The 13950-nt window shown below is 36.9% G+C and overlaps 1 protein-coding gene across 2 annotated transcripts in view; it reads right to left on the bottom strand.

Moving 5' to 3' along the window:
- Positions 1-13950, bottom strand: part of gask1a (golgi associated kinase 1A) — an 81297-nt gene that overhangs the window by 10146 nt on the left and 57201 nt on the right. Inside the window, exon 3 of one of the 2 annotated variants that reach the window (XM_056475513.1) lies at positions 281-403. The exons of the other annotated variant lie outside the window; for it this stretch is intronic. Coding sequence (XP_056331488.1) covers positions 281-403 — 123 coding nt within the window. The remainder of the gene's footprint in view (positions 1-280; positions 404-13950) is intronic. 2 annotated transcript variants of the gene reach the window in all.

Raw genomic sequence — 13950 nt, 5'->3', positions numbered from 1 at the left:
AAAAGGATACACAGTGGCCTTTGGTGGATTTGGGAAAACAAAAACTGCAAAAAACTTAGCTCTTTGGACGCATTTCTCCAGAAATGTATATAGTGGAATGTTTTCAGAATGAGCCTGGGTTGAAAACAATACAAAACAGAATCTTCGTGCTGTGATACTTGTGTTCTCTTCTCTCTTCAAAAAAGAAAAAGGTATTTTTGTGTCTATTGAATAAAACCAATACTGAACTAAAAATAATATCAATTTATGATTTTACAAATATAAACAATATTTCATTTACCAGAATGTGCACCAGATTTAAGTCCTTTGGGTTTCCACATTTGACATGCAGCAGGTTTTCAATACACAGATCTGATGGATCTGCTCGGAAACCACAGCAAGACCGGTCCAGTCTGTCATTAACCTGGAGAAGACAACAGATTAATTATATGTTAAAAGAAATTGCAATGCTTTGTAATATAATCACTGACATACACAACAGGTTTTTAAACAATGACTTTTAAAACCACTGGCTAAATTTTTTTTGCATTTTTGTGAAAGGGAGTTAGTTATTTTGTATCACACTCTCCAAAGAACTTATTTTTTTCAATGAAAAGTCTTGTGTCCAGTGGAAAGGTCCATGAATGTTAAAGGTTAATCATGAAACTATATTTCAAACCAAGATTTTATGTTGTCTTGAAAAAACAACATATCAAACTACAATTTTAGCTTTTTCTTCATGCTAGCAAGATGAACTGCTTCAAAGTCTGAAAGTCCTTTGTCTCTCGGCAACCTGATTAAACCTCTATCAGTTGAGTGCATATTAGCGTCCAAACATTTCACACTTCCTTTTGGAAATAAATGCTTAATCTTTTCTTTTTGAAAATGTCAGTATTATACTATGTGCAAAATGTATACTTAAAAACAGAACATAATATTGAATAAGAACACAAACTGGGACACATCTATGTGACATGCTAGCAAATTGCAAAACCTTTATCTTACAAGTCCATGATAAAACATGTTAGTTCATGCTAGCAATATGTTAACCATGCTAGAAACATGCCAGTAACACACTATGGTACAATGCTTTATGTAATGCTAAAAAAATCAACCATAATGTTAGCATTAACATTAAGTGCCTAATCTGGTTAATGAAGTGCATTTTCTTTTCTTTTTTAAAAATGTCAGTATAAATAAGCTATTTGCAATATCTAAAAAGCATGGTGAATAGGTACATGAACTGGAAAACAAATTCCTAAACATATAAAAACATGGTAGGCTAAATGTACATTTTAAAACATGAGCGTTTATGCTAGCAATATATTATACTAATATAACATGCTATAGGTTACTACAGTACATTGCTAAACATTGTAAGGCAAGTTTAGTGCTGAGAAAGCAAAACTAGTAAAAAACAAAACAAAAAAAAAAAAACTAGCTAATCCAGCTAATGCTGACTCATAGATACACTAGATATCCGTGAGCATGCGTCAATAGCGCCGCTACATTTGTACAGGGCTCCCAGGACAAATGTCATTCAACGCACTAGTCAAGACAGTGTTACTACATGAAGATGCTGGACTTTAGTGCTGTCTATGGGTGTAGTAACAAGCAAACTAAGAAAACAAAGCAAAAAGGCAGAACATTTCATAGGTAAGATTTCGTTTACGTTTTGTATGTTATGAACTTTTGTGCTAAACAAGTAACATTATTGATAATACAGTCACGTACTGCATTCACCATAAGGTAAAGTAGCACCAACCTGCACTAAATACTCGGCTTATGCTAGTTTTGTTGAATAAAATCAGCAAACAATGCAAAAGTTATACGACAACAAGACGCTGCGGTGCCAGAAACTTGTATTATTGTCAACTAAGTGAATGAGTCGTTCATAACGGAGATTCATTCACAAACGAATCACTCCCTCCGTCAGAATAAGAAGTGAAAGCAGGACAGGGGGTGTGTTTCAGGACACAGATTAGATCAAATTTAACAGGGATGGTAGAAAGTAAATTTCCATACACACAAACACAAGCTTTTTGTCAGGAATGCCTGAGCAATCACTTATCCATCAATGTAGAAAAGTGATGTAAAATTATAATTTTCGTAATTTAAAAAATAAATTGCATACTGACCTCCGGGAAAACTCCTGATCATAGATATAATAATATGTGTGTATATCTGCAGCCTGGTCCTGCATTCATTTCAAAGGAGCACTACCCTGTACTAAAATGGTGGCTCTATTGATGCATTCCTTCCAATAGACAACAACAGGGTAGGTGACATCTAATGTAAATTTCTATAATGCTGACTAACTCATCAACTTCAATTAGAAGGCAAGCTAAATGACTAGTTTATTTCCCCAAACAGAAGACAATTATCAACTTCTCCACAAAAGTTGATTATTATATTGTATGGTATCGGTATTGATGGCTTTAGATGCAATCCATCAAATTTACTTGATGAAATTGATGGTTAAGTTTGTAAATCCTCTGTTTAACTCAATTGTCCAGTTGCTAGTGTAACGAAGGCCAGCTAGTAAGCGCTGTGGAGGTAAACCTCACTCCTCTGACCTCTAAAGGTGCTCTAGCGACAAATGCCAGAGGTCATGGTCTTTAGCCTCCTTGTTAGAGCAACCGACTCCCATGCTGAAGGTCACCGGTTTGATCCCACCCCAGAGCGGGTTGAGTGGTGTAGGACCGGCGGGGGTGCCTTGATCTGGATGGGAGCGAGGTTTAGGGGGGTGAGTGTAATGGAGGCCAGCTAGTAAGCACTGTGCAGGTAAACCTCAGTTCTTTGACCTCTAAAGGCGCTCTAGCGACAGATGCTAGAGGCCATGGTCTTTAGCCTCCTTGTTAGAGCAACCGACTCCCATCAGAAGGTCGCCAGCTCTGACCGGGTTGGGTGGTGTTCGATCGGCGGGGTTACACTAGCAAAGCTAATGTGAAGTCAAGCAATAAATTAATCTTAATATAATTATTTAGGTGCACTTTTTTGAAAATGTCAGTATAAACATGCATTTTAACATCATGGTAAATGTATGTAAAAACATTGTTAGTTCAAGCTAGCCGTACATGCTAGAAACATGATAATAACACACTACAGGTTACTACAGTAGACTACTATATAGTGCAATTCTAAACATACTACAAAAATTAAATATATAAGTAATGCTAGCATAAAGGTTAACTCTGTGCTAAAACATGCAGGCAGCATGATTTAAAGGATTTAAAAAATCTTAAATATGCTTCATAACAGAAGTTCTAGCAAAATGCTAATTCAGGCTAATTATGTGCTAAAAAAATCCTACAGACTTTACTATATAGTTTTTTAGTCCACACGAGTAACCCTACATGTTTGGAAATAATAATACCAGCAGAAACATATTCAGTGAAACCAAGTATACAGGGTTAGCTATTTTATAATCATCTTTCCAACAAGGCAGGCAACTAAACTTACAGGGCAGAAAGTGTTAAGAGATCCCAGTGGTAATACTGTGGTTTTCTCTTGCCTCACAATATTTTAACAACATTACTTCACTTTGATTGCAGTGTGTGGTGAAACCACGCTGTGGGTGAGAAGTAAAGGTGAGATGTGACCCTGTGGTGTAGTGAGTGTAAGTTTTACCAGCTCATTCCCAGTTAGAACATTTTCCTTCACTCTCGAACTCCACAGGCCATATACAGACACACCACTGCTATATTTCACACTGTAAATAAACTGAGTCGAACTGAAAACAACTCTGTTTATTCACTGAAGGTGCTTGTGATTAGGTGGGTAATAAGATGGAGACGGGTAATAACCTTTGCTGGGCAATTACACTTTCTTTTTCTTTAGACTTTAGCGGATTTAACAACAGAAACTTTTTGTTCTCATTGACGCTTTTCTTTGTGTTTGTCTTATTTTTGGCAAATCTGGTATGGTTCAAGTGCAAAAGATATCAAGAACTAATGAAGAGTGGAAGATTATTATTTATGATTAATTTTTGGCTCGTTTATCACACAAAACTATTACTAAACAGAAGACTTAAGGTCTTTGCATACTGAAGTCTGAAATTTTTGTATGCATTTTTTTTATATTCATATCTGAAAAATTCGTCAAGTACACAAACATTGCACACTGAGTCAGATGCATATTAATCAATTCTGAAAATAACGCAAAACATTTTGGAGTCAATTCAAGCAGTGACACTTTGTTCTCCTCGCCTCTCCAAAGTAGAAAAGAGGAAGGCTACATAGGCTATTGTGTTCATTCAGTACTGCATAGAATGTCACACTTTCCATCAGACTCATGATGAGGAGAATCAGGGTATAGAAGATGTTATGGTATTGTTAGATGATCAAGTTACTTTCAGGTTTATAATCAAGTTGATCTATGCTGTTTGCCTACTTTTTATTGTGAGGAGAGTAAAGAAAATACAGGGAGATGAGGAGTAAGACAGTATGGAATCTTTAATCAGAATCAGAAAGAGCTTTATTGCCAGCTATGTTCACACATACGAGGAATTTTTTTTGTGTCAGAGCTTCTACAGTGCAACAGAATTACAGAGACAGGACAAAAACAGATAATAAATATATTTTAAAAAAATATAGGTAAGTAGTGAATGCAAATATACAAATTGACAAGTGTATGTACAGGTATATTACTATATACAACGTTATATGTGCAGCTGTTATGTGCAAATTGGCATGTAAAGTGTGTTGTTAAATAAGTGTTATATGTGTATAAACGTGTATAGCCAGTAGTGATGTTGGTTCCACAATTATTATCATCAAGTGTTGAGATGGATTGCCTGAGGGAAGAAACTGTTTCTGTGACGGGCTGTTCTGGTGCACAGTGCTCTGTAGCGTCGACCAGAAGGTAAAAGTTCAAAGAGGCAGTGTGCTGGGTGTGATGGGTGCAGAGTGATTTTGGCAAATCTTCTTCTCGCTCTGGATAAGTACAGTTCTTGGGGAGTAGGAAGGGTTGTACCAGTGATTCGCTCAGCAGTCTGAACTATTCAACGTAGTGTCTAGTATTTAGTAGCTGAGCTAAACCAGACAGTTATTGATGTGGAGATGACTGATTCAATGATAAAGGTGTAGAACTGTTTCAGCAGCTCCTTTGGGAGGTTGAACTTCCTCAGCTGACGAAGAAAGTACAGCCTCTGTTGAGCTTTTTTGACAATGGAGTCAATGTGAGTGTCCCACTTTAGGTCCTGAGATGGTGCCCAGGAACCTGAATGACTCCACTGCTGCCACAATACTGTCCATGATGCTCAGTGGGGGGAGAGCAGGGGGGTTTCTCCTGAAGTCCACTATCATCTCCACTGTTTTGAGCGTGTTCAGCTCCAGGTTGTTGTAATTGCACCAGACAGCCAACTCCTTAACCTCTTGTCTGTAAGCAGACTCATCACCGTCCTGAATGAGGCCGATGAGTGTGCTGTCGTCTGTAAACTTCAAGAGCTTGACAGAGGAGTCTTTTGAAGTGCAGTCATTCGTGTACAGGGAGAAGAGCAGTGGGGAGAGGACACACCCCTGGGGGGGCGCCAGTGCTGACTGCGCGGATACTAGATGAGAATTTTCTGTTTCTGAAGCTGTTGATCCACTGACAGACAGAGCTGAGTTAATTTGGGCAGGAGAAGTTTTGGGATGATAGTGTTAAAAGGCGAGCTGAAGTCAACAAACAACATCCTTACATAATGTGTGTGTGTGCGTGTGTGTGTGTGTGTGTGTGTGTGTGTGTGCGTGCGTGTGTGTGTGTGTGTGTGTGGATTATGGAAGACTCAGGTTCATAGAACTGGACTGAAGAGGCATTATGTGTTATTTGCCAATAATATGCATTATAAGTTTGTAGAAGTTTTCTTTTTATAAGTCTGTAGAAGTTTTAACAAGTTTTCAAGAGTTCACACTTAGATATTGTTTGACAACTGTTAGCAGGCTTGACATGCTGTCCCGGGAGAGAACCCTGAGCTCGGAGATAGTTGAGCCCAGGGCTCCCGCCTGGTCCATAGAGCATGTGAGGGGAGTACGAGATCAGGTGGTTCTCGAGAGCTCCCTGTGGTAAAGGAAGAAAGGAGGAGAAGGGGTGGATGGGGGGTTTCTTCGGAAAACGAAGATAAGAGAGTAGTTCTAGCTAGGCTACTTACAGTGAGTTGGGATTAATCTGATTGGCTAACTAATGAATGTAGATGGGTGGCCTGCTGCAGTCAATCACATCATGTGCTCCTCTCGACATTAGTTTGTGAAACTTCGCTTATTAGTATTTTTTTAAAAAGATTTAAAATAAATTAAATATTTGTAGACTATAAATATATGTACCATAAATAATTTATTGTAAACGTGGGCGATACATTAAAGATTCATTTTATGAAAATTGTATTATTGTATTTTTTAATTCAACTATAGGGGCCTCTGAATTCTTAATCTGGGCCTAACTGTCAGCCACATTTTGTCTTTTTTATGCTCTGTGTTTGTCATAAAGTTACCTGTGGCTCAAGTGACACCATTCTGTATTTAGCTTTTCGATTGAAGGGTGACTCTAAATTGTCAAAACACCACATAAAGTATTTTTTCGGATGTGAAAAGTGAAAAAAAAACAAACCCGGTGTTCTGTCCATTTGTCCTACCTGTCAGATTGTCCTACCTCCCATTCAAAAACTCTAGGTAGCACATTTTGATGATGCAATATGCTTCCCATCAGAATTTGATGTGGAATAGTGTGTAATATTAGAACCATACAAATACAATGTTGGTAGCATAATCTAATGGGTAGGATAAAATGTCAGGACACTGGTTCGAATTTTTTTATAATGGAACGAATGTTTCAGAGGCAGTGTGTCAATACAATTGACGCAACGTGAGGTTGAATTAATTTTTAACGTGCGAATGTTAATATGTGAATGTGAATGTTAGTAATGACAATTAATTACATTTGCTTGCCACATGGTTACGGTAAGAATGAGAATTATGTTCAGGATTAGTTGTTTGTAATTATGCAAACTTAAATGTAAATACTACATGGAACATTGGAACATTTGTAACAAACACCTTAAAATTAAATGTTACCTGAATATACAAAATATTCATTCATTCATTTATTTTCTTTTCGGCTTAGTCCCTCTATTAATCTAGGGTCACCACAGCGGAATGAACCACCAATTTATCCAGCACATGTTTTATGAAGCAGATGCCCCTCCAACCGCAACCCAACAGTGGGAAACACCCATCCACTCTTGCATTCACACACATACAGTCAATTTAGCTTATTCAATTCACCTATAGCGCATGTCTTTGGATTGTGGGGGAAACCATAGCACCCGGAGGAAACCCACACCAACACAGGGAGAACATCCACACAGAAATGCCAACTGACCCAACCAGGCCTCAAACCAGTGACCTTCTTGCTGTGAGGCGATCGTGCTACCCACTGCGTGCTACCCTACCCACACTGTGACACCCCAAAATACAAAATAACTGAAGTAAAAAAAAAAGTATTGAAAAATCTGTCAATTATGTGGAAGCACCTTAAAGATAACAATAAAAATAGCCAAGAAAGATGCTTGTCACTTGTCTACAGGCTGATATTAAACCAAGAATCACATTTTTCACATCAGCTCAATGTCTGTGACAGCTGATGTCAGTTGGCAGTATCAGAAGCAGACAGTCCTCAACACACATTGTGTTCCTCCTGCACATCATGCTCAAATCTGTGATTTCTTTCCTCTCTCAGCCAACACTGTGATAACCTTAGGGCTTGCTTATGTAATGTTCAAGCCCAGTGCTGCCAATGAACCATGGTGAATGCCACAGAGCATTTCTGTTAAAGACATTTCCATGTCACAGCATTGAATCTCTGAATCATGTAACCTTTTGCTTAAAACCCATTGCATTTACTTTGTATTTACATATATTTAAGGGTATACACCACCTGACAAAAGTCTTGTCGTCTATTCAAGTTTTAGGAACAACAAATAATAACTTGACTTCTAGTTGATAATTTGATATCAGAAGTGGTTTATACATAAGGCAAAGGCCTCTAGATTAGGCATATTTTACCAAAATAAAATATTTGTTTTCTTTTAATTATCTTGATCTTGATATTTAATTATTTAATTAGGACAGTAATGTCTGAATTTGCTGAGACAAAAGTCTTGTCACTTAACAGAAATAATGTACAGTGCAGAATATAAAGTCATGGTGCAGTGGAAAAATAAATAATATTGTCTATGACTCCCATGAGCTTGGAGGACTGCATCCATACATCTCTGCAACGACTCAAATAACTTATTAATAAAGTCATCTGAAATGGCAAAGAAAGCATTCTTGCAGGAGTTCATTAAGATTCTTGGATTCATCTTCAATGCCTCCTCCTTCATCTTACCCCATACATGCTCAATAATGTTCATATCTAATGACTGGGCTGGCCAATCCTGGACCCCCTCGAAATGACTTTTCTTCACTTGTGGTCATACGGAATCTCTTTAGGGTAGGACTATCAGTGTGTCTCGTGTTGCCTTCAACCATTCCTTAGTCTTCTTTGATTTTGTTTGCAACACACATCTTCAACTGATTCTCAAAAGGATGAAATCATGCATCCTACAATTTTGTCCTCATTTCAGGACTGTTTCAATGTATATCATGATATAGGGAAAAAAGGATATTCTTAACTTCCATTTCATGCAGATTTGACCAAAAGTATTGTAAGTAATCACAAATTATTTCTTGCAACAATAACAAAAAGTGTCAACAGAATTTGTGAAAAACCTGATGATCCACAACTTGACTAATACGCAGAGTAGGCTAACTGTTATGACAAAACGGATATAAATAATAAACAGAGAAAGTATATGTTAACATTATATTGAAACATCTGTTTATATTTTCCAAAACATCTAACCACTGACTTAAGGGATCAGAAAACATTTTTTAATATTTAATATATAAGGAAAACAATCATGCGAAACGGATGTGACCAAAAAAGTTTGCAAGTTTAGAATTACCCCCCGCCCCCCAAAAAAAATAAATCAATGGCAATCAAATTTTATGAGGAAAAAGCTTCGTTATGGATGTGACTTTGGTAAATCAAATATAATTGTTTAAAAACATTGAGAGAGACATTTTGGGTATTTTTAATGTAGTGTAAAATACTTTCTTAAACAAAAAATGTAGAAATGGTTTTGCTATTTTGTTGAAAATGTTTTTATTTCATTGCAAGGTTGAAATTTGCATGGAATTACTCATATGTAGGAATCCGCAGATTTCCACAGATTTTTAGCCAATCAATAAATCTGTTTATTTACTTGTGTAAATGTGTGTAAATTTATATTTATTAAGATTTTGGATTAATTTCAGTAATATTACTGACAAATATGAAAATGTTCATATGATTTGTTTACAATACAGTTTGTAAAGTTGTATTTTATGTCTTTTTGTGTTTACCAAAAAAAAGCTTATCTAATTTGATTTGCATTAAATAAAGTTAAAAATGCTGGCGACGCAGTGGCGCAGTAGGTAGTGCTGTCGCCTCACAGCAAGAAGGTCACTGGTTCGAGCTTCGCCTGGGTCAGTTGTCATTTCTGTGTGGAGTTTGCATGTTCTCCCTGTGTTAGCGTGGTTTTCTCTGGGTTTCCCCCACAGTCCAAAGACATGCGGTACAGGTGAATTGGGTAGGCTAAATTGTCCGTAGTGAATAAGTGTGTATGGATGTTTCCCAGAGATGTGTTGTTAAAAGTGTGCTGGATAAGTTGGTGGTTCATTGTGCTGTGGCAACCCCAGATGGTAAAGGGACTAAGCTGAAAAGAAAATGAATGAATAAAAGTTAAAAATTTATTATTTCATATATTAAGTTTTTAGTTACGATACTACAAAAATCATTCCCCATAAATCCACAATTTTTTTTTTAACAAAATTCTTCAAAGAAATTGCAAAAAAAAAATTCCACAGATACTGTCTGGCCCTACTAATATGTCAATATTTTATTAATAATAAAAAGACTTCCATCGTGGGACATTCTTGATTTCACGTTTCCATCAACTCTTGTATTTTATGAATTTTATTTTATAAAGCAAAAAATGTGGTGGCTGGAGGAAAGTTTTCTAGGGCATACTACACTCAACAATTCATTCATTTTCCTTCAGCTTAGTCACTATTTCAGAGGTTCCCATAGCGAAATGAACGGCCAACTATTCTAGCATGTGTTTTACGCAGCAGATGTCCTACCAGCTGCAACCTAGTACTGGGAAACGTCCATACTCACTCAATCACACGCACTCATACACTACAGCCAATTGTTTCTTCAATTCATTTATAGCGCATGTTTTTGTGGGGGAAACCGGAGCACCCAGGGGAAACACATGCGGACACAGGGAGAACATGCAAACTCCACACAGAAATACCAACTGGTCCAGCTGGGACTCAAACCAGTGACCTTGTTGCTGTGAAGCAACAGTGTTAACCACTGAGTCACCGTGTCACCTCATATGTTTTCAATACAGCAAAAAAAAAAAAAAAAAAAAATTATATATATATAAGTCAGAATAAGGCTAATAATTCTAACTTCAACTGTATTTATATATGCACAAAAATTTGCATTGGGTTCATCAATTAGATGTGATTACCAGCATCACCATATTTGACAAAATAGGTATTGTTATCTTAGGTCTTAATATGTCAGTACTTTAATAATAATAAAAAAGACTTTCAACATGGGACATTCTGGATTTGATGGATACATGATTTTTTTTTAATAAAGGAAAAAATGTGGTGGCTTGGGAAGAGTTTTAGGGCTGTGCTACATCCAACTTTTTCTCTGCTAAACTGATAAAAGAAAAAAGTTCACAGAAAGGTTAAAATAAAATAAGATTGGAATCTGAGAGGCTTTGATGAAATCAACAACATGCATGCAAAACCATTTTCCACTTTAGAGCAAGCAAGTGTTTCATTTCCTATCTTGACTATGATTATATGTTTAGTTAGTCATATTATCTGCATTATCTGACCACCATCTGTGGTCCTATCAGGCTGGACCTGTGGCCTGCTGGTTGCGAATTCTTGATTTGATGGCGCACAGAAGGTCTTCTTGTTCTCGTGGTGACAGTGAGTGTGTCCTTCACACTGTTCTGTGCTTAAGGGTGTGAGGTTTCACATCAGTGCCATCAGAGGTGCTAAATGAATAGAGAGGAACAAGTGTTCAAGGGTCCCAGTCAGCAATTTCACCAGATCAATACAAAGCTATTAGCTGTTGGCCATGTTACAGCTATTGACTTTTCCTCTAAGGTCTAATGTATTATTCATGGACATCCATACACCCACACTTTCACAGTGCACGGTTCTCAAACACACAGATTATCCTCACAAATCCATTAAGCACATTCATGAACAGTCGCTATTACACAGATACACATGTGCGCATAACATTAGTCTCGTTTATCAGACATCAAGACATTTTCCACACTCGATTTGGCCTGGCGTTTAATCAAACTGGAAGACTGTGTACTTTTGTTGACTCTTAAAGGGATAGTTCACCCTAAAATGAAGATGTACTCATCCTGAAGTGGTTTCAAGTCTTTATGTGTTTCTTTTTTCAGTTAAACATAAAAGAAGATATTTTGAGAAATGTTGAAATGTTGTAACCATTGACTTCCATATTAGGAAAAACAAAAGCTATGGAGGTCAAAAGTTTTCAGCATTTTTCAAAATATCTTCTTTTGAGTTCAACAGAAAAACTTTTTTTGTTTTTTTGAACGTGAGGGAGACATGGTGGCTCAGTGGTTAGCACTGTTGCCTCACAGCAAGAATGTCACTGGTTCGAGTCCCAGCTGGGTCAGTTGGCATTTCTGTGTGGAGTTTGCATGTTCTCCCCGTGTTCATGTAGGTTTCCTTTGGGTGCTCTGATTTCCCCCACAGTCCAAAGACATGTTATATAGGTGAACTGAATATACTAAATTGGCCATAGTGTATGTGTGTGCATGTGAGAGTGTATAGGTATTTCCCAGTAGGTTGCAACTGGAAGGGCATCCGCTGTGAAAAACATATGCTGGATAAGTTGGCAGTGTTGCAACCCCTGATAAATAAAGGGACTAAGCTGAAGGAAAATGAATGAATGAATAAACGAATAAATGAATGAGTAAATGCTGGGGTTTTGGGGGAAAATAGTTTTTTTTTAAACATTACAACCTTCACAAAAGAAAGTCAAAGTTCCAACATTTAGCCCCTTATTTATCAGGGATCGCCACAGCGGAATGAACCACCAACGATTCCTGCATATGTTTTATACAGTGGATGCCCTTCCAGTCGCAACCCAGTAGTGGGAAACACATTTAACCCTCCTGTCGTGTTCACATCCTGCCCCTTACTTTAGTGTTCCCGGTCAAAATTGACCGGTCTGTTTTAACTGCTTTATTCAACATTCTTTAGCTGTGAACAATGTCTCAAAGTAGTGTTTAACATGAATTTACAGAATTAGACATAAAATAACTGCAATGAAAATAAAAATAGGCGCTGAAAATATATAAGAAAATGAACAATAGATGACTGAAATCAAAATACTTTGTTTCATTACTAATAGGTCTGACCAAAGAAATTGAAATTTTAATCCATCTGAATGATTTATCAACCAGCAAAGCACAAACAAAATGCTATCCTTTCTTGTGTTCTGAGTGATCGAATTGTCAGTCCTTCAAGTGTACTAATATAGGGAATAGTGACTGGTATAGACGGTGAGCATGGACACTAAAATAGCACTAGTTATACTTTGTTCATTTTTGAGCAAGATAATAAAGGTCTAATATAATAAAATAATTGTTGCTAATCTAAGCTAAAAGTGCTCCTGCTAGACTCAGAGATTGGCTGAAGGGAGATTGGAAGAAAGAAATAAAGAAAGAAAGAAAAAGAAAGAAAGAAAGAAAGAAAGAAAGAAAGAAAGAAAGAAAGAAAGAAAGAAAGAAAGAACGGGAACAATATTTCTTCTCTGTGCTTCTTTCCAGAGAAAGAAATAAATAAACAAAAAGAATAAAATAAAAAAAGAAAGACACGCACAGATGGATTCACATAACAGACACCTAGTCTGTGTGAAGATATGACACACTGTTTTATCAGGAAATTGATTCACGTTGGAGGATCCAACACTTTCATGGCAATTCATAACTGGTCCACAATTGGTTTAGTAGCTAATCCATATAAATTTGTACGATCTCACTCATACAGTTTTGTACAATTTGCTTATCCCCAATGACGATTGGGAACACGACAGAAAGGTTAATAATGTTGTACACAAGTATAAATTGTATGTAATTTGCAAAAAAAAAGAGAGAAAAATTAATTTATTCCTTTGTTGACATTTTCAGGCTTCTTGGTGAATATATTTTAATTGTAGGGACATGAATCTTTTGAATGTTTTTAAAAATAATTTCTGTTCCAAAGATAAACAAAAGTTTTTTTTTAAACTCTGAACTACATGGCATGAGCAAATAGCAGCAGATTTTACTTTTTGTGGTTAACCAACCTTCTAGAGATGCTCATTGTGCAATCATTAATAAACAAGAGCATTATGATTTGACAAGGAGATGCCAAATTTTGTAGAATAATGGCCCATTTCCTCTAAGTGGTACGGTCCCTTTGCAAAGGGTACCTATCACAACAAAAGAGTACCAAAAGGCAGCGCTAGACGCGAAGCTGAATGATATTGGTTTACAGAGAAATATCACTAGCGCGTATACAAGCCAGGAGAATGAAAACAAAGGAACCGCCATATTTAAATACACAGCCAAGACATTACATTGTAATACTACAGTATATACATATAATAAAGAGCCATGGTCGACCCGAGCTCAAACAAAACATGTCGTCGTCTTGATGAACAACCACAAAGCCAAGAAAAACAAAATCTGCCTTTCCAAGGCCGTCTAAACCGTTAGTGGTTTCACTTTATCCAGAGAGCTTGCAATTGCCCACGTGCACGTTTATATCTAAAATAACAAACTTCTTGAGC

Source organism: Danio aesculapii, chromosome 16 (genome assembly GCF_903798145.1).
Source record: "Danio aesculapii chromosome 16, fDanAes4.1, whole genome shotgun sequence".
In the NCBI taxonomy this organism is placed as follows: Eukaryota; Metazoa; Chordata; class Actinopteri; order Cypriniformes; family Danionidae; genus Danio; species Danio aesculapii.
Note: the sequence above shows the minus strand (reverse complement) of the source record. Positions and strands in the feature narration are given on the sequence as shown.